A 12,069-nucleotide genomic window follows, 5' to 3' on the forward strand; every position below is an offset into this window, starting at 1 on the left:
TTTCTACAAAAACAAATAATTGGAGGGATTCTTTTGTTTAGGACCAGGATACCAGAATCGGACATGTCGACAACTTTTTTTTTAAATTCCTATTCCTATTTTGTACCATTGTCACTGTGTGTTCTGGACTAAATTATGTTAGTTTGATTTACTGCTTTTAAAAATGCAAAAATGCACCCATGGATTTTGTACATTGGAAAAATGCGTTAATAAAAAAGATTTAATTTATTTATTACACAGCACTTTACTTACACATATATACAGTGTGTGTGTATGTGTGTGTGTGTGTATGTATGTATATATATATATATATATATATATATATATATATATATATATATACATACATACACTCCATGCATGCATGCATATGTGTGTGTGTGTGTATGTATATATATATATATATATATATATATATTCATATACAGAGTGGAGAAAATAATTATTTGATCCCCTGCGGATTTTTTACGTTTACCCACTTACAAAGAAATGAAGAGTCTATAGCTGTTAACATAGGTGTGTTTTTAAATCAGTGGTCCTCAACCCTGGCCTACAGGGCCCACTAACAGGCCAGATTTTAGGTATTACCTTGGGGAGATGCAGACTAGAGTACTGAAATCACTGAGCAGCAAATGATATCACCTGGGATGTATTTCAGTTATCTTGAAAATCTGGCCTGGTAGTGGGCCCTGTAGGCCAGGGTTGAGGACCACTGTTTTAAATGATAGAGACAGAATATCAACCAAACATCCAGAAAAAGAACACATGATACAAATGTTATAAATTTAGTTACAGTTCAGTGAGTAAAATAAGTATTTGATCCCCTACCAACCAACAAATTTTCTGGCTCCCAAGGACTGGCTACAGTATGTGCTCATGTGATACACAGATTAGTCCTGTCAATTTAAGAAGGTGCTCCTAATGACAACTCGTTATGTGTATAAAAGACACCTTCCACAGAATCTCTTTCCTCCATTCAAACCTCACCATCACGGGCAAGACTAAAGAGCTGTCAAAGGAAGTCGGGGACAAGATTATAGACCTGCACAAGGCTGGAATGGGCTACAAAACCATCAAGAAGAAGCTTAGTGAGAAGGAGACAACTGTTGGAGAGATTATTCACAAATGGAAGAAATACAAAATAACCATCAAGCGCCCTCGTTCTGGAGCTCCATGCAAGAGTTCGCCTCACGGGGTAAGGATTATCATGAGAAAAGTGGGGGATCAGCCCAGAACTACACGGGAGGAGTTTTTGAAAGATCTCAAGGCAGTTGGGACCACAGTCGCCAAACAAACCACTCGTAACACAATACGCCCCCACGTATTGAAATCCTGAAGCGTCTGCAAGGTCCCCCTTCTCAAGAAGGCACATGTATGAGTCCGCCTGAAATTTGCCGATAAACATCTAAATGATTCAGAGAACGATTGGAAGAAAGTGCTAGTCAGGTGAGACCAAAATTGAGCTCTTTGGCATTAACTCTACTCGTTGTGTTTGGAGGAAGAAAAGTGCAGACTATGACCCTACGAACACCATACCTACAAGCGTGGAGGTGGATTTGGAAACATTATGCTTTGGGGCTGTTTCTCTGTTAAGGTACAGACCGACTTTGCCGCATTGAGAGGCCAATAGACTGGGTCATGAATTGAAGAGTGCCCCTTAACATAGCGCGCAAGTGACGTCACGCCCCTATTCGCGGCCCGACAGGACAGCGCAATGTCTATCAGTCAGGAGCAGGGGGCGGGGCGCGCACGTGACGTCACGCCCCTACTCGCGGCCCGACAGGACACCGGCTGCGAGTGAGCCGGGAGCCGCAGTGAGGAGGGGGCAGAATACAGGTAGCGGTCTGGGCGGAAGCATCGTGCGGGCCGCCATTTAGTGACCGCTGCTCTATATGATAAAGAAAAGCCCATTCACAATATCCAGACAAGTGTAGGTCACTCTCCAGAAGGTGGGCGTATGATTGTCAAAGTCTACAATCAAGTGAGGACTTCATGAGAGCAAATGCAGAGGGTTCACCACAAGGTGAAAACCATTCATAAGCCTGAAGAAGAGAATAGTCAGAAAAAAAAAACATCTAAAAAAGACAGACCAGTTCTGGAAAAGCATTCTTTGGATGGATGAAACTAAGATTAATCTGTACCAGAATGACGGGAAGAAAAAAGCGTGGAGGAGCCTTGGAACAGCTCATGATCCAAAGCACACAATGTTATCTGTAAAACATGGTGAAGGCAGTGTGATGGCATGAGCATGCATGGCTTCCAGTGGCACTGGGTCATTGGTGTTTATTGATGATGTGACAGAAGACAGAAGCAGCCAGGAGACTTCTGCAGTGTTTAGAGATATACTGTCAGCCCAGATTCAGCCAAATGCAGCAACGTTGATTGGACGGCATTTCACAGTACAGATGGACAATGATCCAAAACACACTGCAAAAGCAACCCAGGAGCTTTTGAAAGAAAGAAGTGGAATATTCTGCAATGGCCAAGTCAATCACCTGACCTCAACCCAATTGAGCATTTCACTTGCTGAAGGCAAAACTAAAGGCAGAAAGACCCACAAACCGAGAACAATTGAAGACAGCTGCAGTTAGAGCCTGGCAAAGCATCAGAAATGAGGAAACGCAGTCTTTGGTAATGTCCATGGGTTCCAGACTTCAGGCAGTCATTGCCAGTAAAGGATTCTCAACAAAATATTAAAAATGAACTATTTATCAATGATTATACTTATTTGTCCAATTACATTTGAGCCCCTGAAAATAGGGGTACTGTGTATAAAAATGGTTGCAGTTCCTAAAATTTGTACTTGATAATAATGTTTAACCCCTTGAATTAAAGCTGAAAGTCTGCACTTCAAACTAATTTGAATTGTTTCATTTTAATTTTATTCTGGTGGCATACAGAGACAAAAGTATGAAAATTGTACCTGTGTCCAAATAGTGCATCCTGAAAGTATTCACAGCACTTCACTTTTTCCACATTTTATGTTACAGCCTTATTCCAAAATGGATTACATTAATTATTTTCCTCAAAATTCGACAAACAATACTCCATAATGACAATGTGAAAGAAGTTGGTTTGAAATATTTGCAAATTTATTAGAAAAAAAATAAATCCATGCACATAAGTATTCACAGCCTTTGCTTAATACTTTTTTGAAACACCTTTTGGCACCAATTACAGCCTCAAGTCTTTTTGAGTATGATGCTACAAGCTTGGCACACCTATTTTTGGACAGTTTCTTTCATTCTTCTTTGCAGGATCTCTCAAGCTCCATCAGGCTGGATTGGGAGCATCGGTGCACAGCCATTTTCAGATCTCTCCAGGGATGTTCAATCAGGTTCAAATCTGGGCTATGGCTGGGCTACTCAAGGACGTTCACAGAGTAGTCTTGTAGCTACTCCTTTATTATCTTGGCTGTGTGCTTAGGGTTGTTGTCCTGTTGGAAGATGAACCTTCGCCCCAGTCTGAGATCCAGAGCGCTATAGAGCAGGTTTTCATCAAGGATGTCTCTGTACTTTGCTGCATTCATCTTTCCCTCAATCCTGACTAGTCTCCTAGTTCCTGCCACTGAAAAACATCCCCACTGCATGATACTGCCACCGCCATGCTTTACTGTAGCGATGGTATTGGCCCGGTAATGAGTGGTGCCTGGCTTCCTCCAGACTTGGCACTTGCCGTTCAGACCAAAAAGTTCAATCTTTGTTTCATCAGACAAGAGAATTTTGTTTCTCATGGTCAGAGAGTCCTTCAGGTGCCTTTTGGCAAACCCCAGGTGGCCTGTCATGTGCCTTTTACTGAGGAGTGGCTTCCGTCTGGCCACTCTACCATACAGGCCTGATTGATGGAGTGCTGCAGAGATGGTTGTTCTTCTGAAAGGTTCTTCTCTCTCCACAGAGAAAAGCTGTAGCTCTGTCAGAGTGGCCATCGAGTTTCTGGTCACCTCCCTGACTAAAGCCCTTCTCCTGTGATCTCTCAGCTTGGCCGGGTGGCCCACACTAGGAAGAGTCCTGGTGGTTCCAAACTTCTTCTATTTACAGATGATGGAGGCCACTGTGCTCATTGGAACGTTCAATGCTGCAGAAATTTTTCTGTACCCTTCCCTAGATCTGTGCCTCGATACAATCCTGTCTCAGAGGTCTAAAGACGATTACTTGGACTTTGTGGCTTGGTTTGAGCTCTGACATGCACTGTTAACTGTGGGAGCTTATAAAGACAGGTGTGTACCTTTCCAGATCATGTCCAGTCAACTGAATTTACCACAGGTGGACTCCAATCAAGTTGTAGAAATATCTGAAGGATGATCAGTGGAAACAGGTTGCATCTGATCTTGGGTTGGAGTGTCATGGCAAAGGCTGTGGTTTTTTTTTTTTTTTTTATAAATTTGCAAAGATTTCAAACAAACTTCTTTCACCTTGTCTTTATGGGGTATTGTTTGAAGATTTTTGAGGAAAATAATGAATTTAATCCATTTTGGAATAAGACTGTAACATAACAAAACGTGGAAAAAGTGAAGTGCTGTGAATACTTTCCAGATGCACTGTATATGGACGTGCAAACTCCAGGCAGGTAGTGCCGTGGTGGGGAATCAAACCGACGACCCCAGTGCTGCCAGGCGGTAATGCTAATCACTTAGCCACTGTGTTGCCCTATATTTTAATAAAATAATGCAGTTCAGTGCTGAGAGATGCAAATTAAAAAACTATATTTAAAAAAATATGTAAATTCCAGTCGTAAAATTTCTCCCATCTGGTTATGGCCACAAAGATTTTATGACTTGTCTGTAGGGCATCACCAACATCTCCGGGGGTTATGCTGTCAAAGGCAAAGATGTTCTCAGCTGATTGCTATAGTTCCTCTAAGGTAAGCCGGCACGTGTGGACTCCCCATAGCCCAAAGCGTGCACATTTACCCAGTCCCAATTTGCAGGCTTGCACAATGATCTTTTGCAACGACGAGGCACCATTAAGCTTTTCTCTATCGTTCATTGACAGACGCAGCTCCCATATTCTTCTTGACCATTGGGTTATGCTGCCCCCTACAGGAGTAGGACACTAGGCAGGAAAAAACATTACCACGCCTATGGGGCTGTCCCTGCAGGCATACACCCACACACTCTGCTATAGCCTTCAGTTTGTTTCTGCCTAGTTTAGGAGTAGGACCTAGTTACCTGCTGGGACTTGGGTCTTAGCTGTTTTTTTTTTTTTTTTTTTTTTGGGAACCTTTTTGTAAGACTTTATTTTTTTTTAGGGTGTCACTAATGCAAGTTTGCAAGGTGGTAACTTGGTCATCTCTGCACACGTTCACTAAATTCTACAAAGTAGATGTGCTGGCATTCTCGGATGCTTCTTTTGGCCGCAAGGTTTTGCAAGCTGCTGTTTAAAAGAGAAAATATTCTCTTTGATGGTGTATGTTTTTTCTAGGTGAGATCCAGTTATTCCTGATTGAGCTTCGTGTTACCTGGTTGGCTAAGTTTAGCCTTTCAGAAATTATGTTCTTTCTCTGCGTTGTTTTACCCACCCCTCATGCAAATACTGTTTTGAGACGTCCCAATGGTCAAGAAGAATATGGAGCTTCGTCTGTCAATGAACGATAGAGAAAACTGGATTTTTGACTTACCGTAAAATCTTTTTCTCTGAAGTTCATTGACAGACGCAGCACCCGCTCCTCTAATCATGAGTGGAATGGGGTTGTTTTCTTCTAAACACTGCTTGCAACAAAACTGAATCCTATAGCGGAGTGTGTGGGTGTATTCCTGCAGGGACTGCCCCATAGGTTTTTTCCTGCCTAGTGTACTACTCCTGTAGGGGGCAGCATAACCCAATGGTCAAGAAGAATATGGTGCTGCGTCTGTCAATGAACTTCAGAGAAAATCATTTTACAGTAAGTCAAAAACCCAGTTTTTTTTTAGTTCTCTCATATATGCTCGATTGATGAGCTACATTGTTTCCTAAAAATTTGAAAAGAAAAATGGATTCTTTGCTCCTAATTTTTATACAGACCTTCCAGCAAACCGCTAAATATATGATTGAAATACATAGAAGCGAACCATTTTACCTTCAAAATATTTTTAATATTTTTTAAGTTTTGTGACACTTAAAGTGTACCTTCCCCATGAGCTATGAAGTCTGACTGCACAGAATAACAGTCTGTTGGCATGTAATACAGTTTACATACATTGGGTAAATTAGTATTGAACACGTCCCCATTTTTCTAGGTAAATATATTTCTAAAGGTGTTATTGACATGAAATTTTCACCACGTTAGTAACAATCTATGCAATCCATACATACAAAGAAACCAAAACTAATAAGTCCAGATTTAAAGTTATGTGTAATAAAATGAAATGACACAAGTAAAAAGTATTGAACTCCTGAAGAAAGGGAGCTGCAAAAAGGCATGGAAAGCCAAGACAACAGCTGAAATCTATTAGTAATTAGAAAGCAATCCTGCCCCTTGTTAGTGCAAATTAATATCAGCTGGTTCAGTCTCAACTGATGGCCTATAAAAAGGTGTCTCATTACTAAGTTGTCACAGAAGAAACATCTCATGATGGGTAAAAGCAAAGAGTTCTCTCAAGACCTTCGCAACCTTATTGTTACAAAACATACTGATGGCATTGGTTACAGAAGGATTTCTAAACTTCTGAATGTTCCAGTGAGTACTGTTGGGACCATAATCCGGAAGTGAAAAGAACATCATTTCACCATAAACCGGCCACAACCAGGTGCTCCTCGTACGATTTCTAAGAGAGGGGTGAAAAGCATCATCAGGAGAGTTGTTCAAGAACCAAGGACCACTTGTGGAGAGCTTCAGAAAGACCTAAAATTAGCAGCTACAATTGTTTCAAAGAAAACAATAAGTAATGCACTCAACCACTATGGCCTGTACGCACGCTCACCACGCAACACTCCATTGCTGAAGAAAAAGCATGTTGCAGCTCGTTTAATGTTTGCTGCACAACATTTAGACAAGCCTGTGAAATGCTGGGAGAATATAGTCTGACCAAATATAGACCAAACTTTTTGGATGCCATAATACACACCATGTTTGGAGGTCAAATGGCACATCACCCCAAAAACACCCCCCCCCCCCCATACCAACAGTATAGTTTGGGGGTGGGGACATCATGGTGTGGGGCTGTTTTTCAGCATATGGTACTGGCAAACAAACTTCATATCATTGAAGGAAGGATGAATAGAAAAATGTACCTAGACATTCTTGATAAAAATCTGCTGCCATCTACCAGAATGATGAAGATAAAATGAGGGTGGACATTTCACCAAGACAATGATCCCAAACACAAAGCCAAGGAAACTCTCAATTGGTTTCAAAGCAAGAAAATAAAGCTGCTAGAACTGCCCAGACAATCACCTGACTTGAATACAATAGAAAATCTATGAAAAGAACAAAAGATCAGAGTTCATAGAAGAGGCCCACGGAACCTTCAAGAATTGAAGACTGAGTGCAAGAATGGGCCAAAAGCACACCCGAGCAACGCATGTGACTAGTTTCTCCATACAGGAGGCGTCTTGAAGCTCTCATTACCAACAAAGGGTTTTGTACCATGTATTAAATACATTTCAGATAGCGTGTTCAATACTTTTTTCCTGTGTCGTTCCATTTTATTGCAAAAAACTTAATTTCTAAACTTATTTGTTTTGGTTTCTTTGTATGGATTACATGGGTTGTTACTGTCATGTGGTGAACATTTCATGTCAATAGCACCTTTAGAAATATATTTACCTAGAAAAATGGTAACGTGTTTAATACTTATTTTTACCATACTGTATATGTATTTCAACCGTTTACAAAGCTGTAACCTATTTTTCGTCTTTTTTTTAATTTATTTCCAGATTTCCAAAGCATCGGCTGATCTCATGCGTTACTGTGACGAGCATGCCAAGAACGACCCTTTGCTTATGGGCATTCCAGCATCAGAAAACCCCTTCAAGGATAAGAAGCCTTGCATTATATTGTAGTGTCCTCGTCGCTAGCAAACATCTCTGTCTCTCTTTTCACTTACAACACCAAGCAGATCCTTGATGAAATTAGACTAAGGATTCTGTTATCCACTTAAGAAAATGAAAAAAAGGAAAAAAAAAAAAAATAATGTACTTTAATCTATACCAATGATTTTTTTTCTATTTGTTTTTTCTTTTCATTTTTTTTTTTTTTTTTTTTTTAGATTTCTTATTCATGGGAACAGTCTTTCTAAAAAAAAAAATACAAATTGTTATTACTTATTGGGGATGTGTTAGGGGTGGTAAATATTTTGGTTGGGTTGTATTTTATTATGGTTTTTTTATGTGCAGTGTCTACTCGTCTTAGTCGAAGTATTGCTAGAACTCTAACCAAGACCAAAGTTGCCTCCGCTTTCTGCGCAAATTAGTGTTGCAGGTCGTGAATGGTGTAGCGCAACTAAAGGTCCATTGCCATGTAAAATTCGTAGGTCTGAATCTGCCATTCCAGGGCCTTGTCCAATGTCCTAACTATGTTCTAAATTCAGGGTAACGAGTTTATTTGTTAAGGAAGAGTGTGCTTGTCGGCAGCCATTTTTGAACCAACTTTAATGAAGATTAAGCCAACATAATCACTTGAATCTTAATGTTATTGCTTACTGTGCGTTGGGAAAGACTTTGGCAGAGGGAAATGCATAAGGCATGGCTGTCTTTGAGTCATTTCATAGCTTTACTGCCTAATTCCAGCTGCTTCATCTAGTGCTTGAAGGAAACTCCCAGAGAATCTTGAGTATTTCATTTTACTCCTAGCCCTCTAATCCTCCAATTGACACCGCTTATATAAGCAGAGGTTGGCTAGTTGTAACTTCCTGCCAAACAATAAAGCAAAGTAGCTCCAGGCAGACGTTAAATACCACTATATGCCAAGGAATGAGCCATATATTTGACCGGGTGATAGCATGGAATCTCACTGTAAGCAAGGACCAGAATTAGGGCACCACGTTAACCTTGTCTTACTGCTGGTAATGAATTCATACAATGGCTGCCTTTAGACTGTGCTGGCAGCAGGTACACAAGACTATGGCATCAATTGGTCTTTGGCTTTTGCCTCAAAACCAGCATGGTGCAGCATTTAATCTCTGCCCTGTTCGGATGCCTCTAAACATTTTGTCAATTAGTATTTACTACTTTACATTGAGTGTTCCCATTCAGTATAGGATTTTTGTTCAACAAGTCCAAGCCCACAACTGCAGTCTGACCAGGTAGTTGGCCTACCATAGGACTGGTTAGGTTGCTCATTTAAAGCGTTTTCGCAGAACGTCCAAAAGGTGTAACCACAGATCTATAAAGCAGGCTTAAAGCAGAGCTAAACTTACCTTTCTTACAATGGTCCTTGCCCAACGCAGGTGCCAGCATCTTCTTCTGTGTGCCGGCCTAGACATCTTCATTGGGCGGCGCGGGATGATGCAGGAGTCAATTATACCGGCACACTGGCCATGCCAATGAGATGAGCTGAGCTATGCATGTGCAGCTCAGTTTTCAGAGAGTAGGCAGGTAGGTATATTTTATTATAGGAGAGGCATTGCATGTCTCTTATGCAATAAAGAGCCTGCCTATTTGTGGTTGGTGACAAGGGAACTTTAGTTCCGCTTTAACCAGTTGAAAATGATGCTAGTGGCAGGACTTTAAACTGAATTAAACCCATCGATGTAACAGTTTAAAAAAAAGGTAGATACCCGGTACGTGCCAGGAATGTAGCTGTCACATTGGTTGTGCTTTCAACCAAACTGTCAAACTATCCAATGGCTGGTTTAATAACTGATCACATGTGTAGCATCAAGGCAGTTGATGATTGAACAGAGGCCAAGATGGGAACTTCCTTGGCTGAAAATGATAGGAGGGTTTACTTACACTTTAAAGCGGAACTAAATTCATCAATTTAACAGTTTACAAAAACAGTTGCATTTAAGGCAAGCCGTGAATGATAACTGTGACATTTGCTTGTGCAACGGAACTGTTGAACCATCAAATAGTTGGTGCCATAACTGATCATACATCATGCACCATGGCAACTGCAGATCAAACCGAGTCCAAGATGGCAGCTTCCTTGCCTGTAAAGCAATGGTCTCCAAACTGTGGCCCCTGGGCTAGATGTGGCCCTTTGCTTGCCTTTATCCGGCCCTTGGGGCACCATTTCTCCCAATGACACCAACAATAGAGCACTATTCCTCCAACTGATAACCAACAATGGGGCGAAATTCTTCCAACTGATGGCAACAATGGGGCACTATTCCTCACATTAAAACCAATGATGGGGTATTGCCTGCTTCCATTGATGGCATGGCATTTTCTACTCTCGTCAGGCACAGTCTGGCCCCCTAAAGCCTGAAGGACAGTAAACTGGTCCTTTGTTTGGAAAGTTTGGAGACCCCTGCTGTAAAGGATTGAAGGGTTTAGTGCCGCTTTAACTAGGCTTTGGGCTCATTCTTGTTAGCTCTTTAGTCCAGAATCTTTATTGATTGCGCTTGTATCAAGATCTTCACCCAGGCCAAGCCCAGCTAAAGATCAAGCTGTAGGCATGATTAAAGGTACATATAGGGGAAAGAGAAAAAAAAGTAGACCAAAAAGACATTACCAGCCCTGCTGCCTGGCTTGGTTGAGACCTGTTTTGTATTGCATTTTAGGGATGAATTTTATTTCACATACAAATATTCAGTCACAGGGACCAATTTTTTTTCTTTTAAATGCGCACACAGTGTGTCACATTGTATGAAAACGCCTTTGTTGCTTGTAGCAACCAGTCCGCTTCTCTTTTTCATATTCCAACCTGCTCAGCCATCTTGAAGGGGAGCAGCTGGCTTGTTGCTTTGGGCAACACTGACACGATTTGTACATGTGCGAAGCTCATTGGCTGTAAGGAAAGACACTGGCTGGTTGACTTGCTGTTTTTGGCACCAAAGAAATCCAATGCAGCCATTGTTTTTACAGTTTAATTTTTGCACAGTTATATTTTGTTGAGTAAGAGCTTACGGTCACAGGGTTGTGTCCATTGTCTGCTGGGGGGGGGGGGGGGGGGGTGGCGGGAGCAACTAGGAACAAGACGTATGTAAAACTATGGGGGTTTCCAGAACCCCCATCATGGATCCCTAATGTCTGTTCCATTGCGGGTAACTTGCACAGAATGTATTATCTTAGGTATGCTGGAAGACCTTCTTGGGGTTCCCTCTTGCAGTAACTTTGAGGCTATTGCAACCTCCTGCTTCATTCTGTGCTTTTAAGCCATGTACTTCTGTATTCAGGCAAAGAGGTTTCTTTATTTTGCCTGTGATATGACACAATGCTGTCTGGTTACACCCTAGTACAGAATAAGAGTGGGTAACAAATCTAAGAAAAAAGCAATGCTTTTAAAGTGTTACTAAACCTCTGACTCTGCACTCACTATATCTGATTTCCCACAGTACATAGAACATGGAAATGCAATAATTTTAGTAAATATAAACTGCTAAATACCTTTTCTCATCACTTATACTGACTTCTTTGTCAGTGTCCAGCAGAGCATTGGTTAAAGCTTGCAGGAGGAGTTTTCATTCTCCCCTGATTGTCCTATGAGGCTGCAGGACCACTCTGTCTGGACAGTGCTAATTGGCTCTGTGCTAACCACATGCACTCTCCCAAGAAGAAAAGAAAAACTTTCTAGCAATACACACAAAACTGGGCATGTGCAGCTTGTCCCCAAGGCTCTGTCTTATCAGCAGATGGTTTGGGGACTGTGGAAGAAGGGGAGGATCAAACAGCCTTTTTACAAAATGCAGAGGATTAACCCCTTAGGTTTTACAGTGAGTACTTTACTGCATATACAGACTGATTTTACTGTGGGTTTAGTAACACTTTAATGAATTACAGGAGGATTTGTACTAGCAAATCGAAAAGTCACATTAAGATGGGAAATCCCTTTAAATGTGCCACCTCGTTGTGAGGTTTCCCTGTTCACAGGCCAAATGTATGAAGTGTTTTTTTTTTTTTCCCCCCCTTGCTTTGCTTTATTTCGGTAGCGCTGGCGATCAGGTTGACATCCCTTTTTGTCAATTTTATTTTCACATTCAGGATCCTG

General features: G+C 41.3%; 1 protein-coding gene across 1 annotated transcript in view; it reads left to right on the forward strand.

Moving 5' to 3' along the window:
• The window catches only part of GNG12 (G protein subunit gamma 12), a 241,301-nt gene extending 233,175 nt beyond the window's left edge, over positions 1 to 8,126 (forward strand). Inside the window, exon 4 of the mRNA XM_082264984.1 lies at positions 7,854 to 8,126. Within this exon, the coding sequence (XP_082121110.1) occupies positions 7,854 to 7,979 (126 nt within the window). The 3' untranslated portion in view covers positions 7,980 to 8,126. The remainder of the gene's footprint in view (positions 1 to 7,853) is intronic.
• The last annotated feature ends 3,943 nt before the right edge of the window (positions 8,127 to 12,069 follow it).

This window comes from Pelophylax lessonae (genome assembly GCF_965119305.1).
Source record: "Pelophylax lessonae genome assembly, chromosome: 8".
NCBI classification, from domain to species: domain Eukaryota; kingdom Metazoa; phylum Chordata; class Amphibia; order Anura; family Ranidae; genus Pelophylax; species Pelophylax lessonae.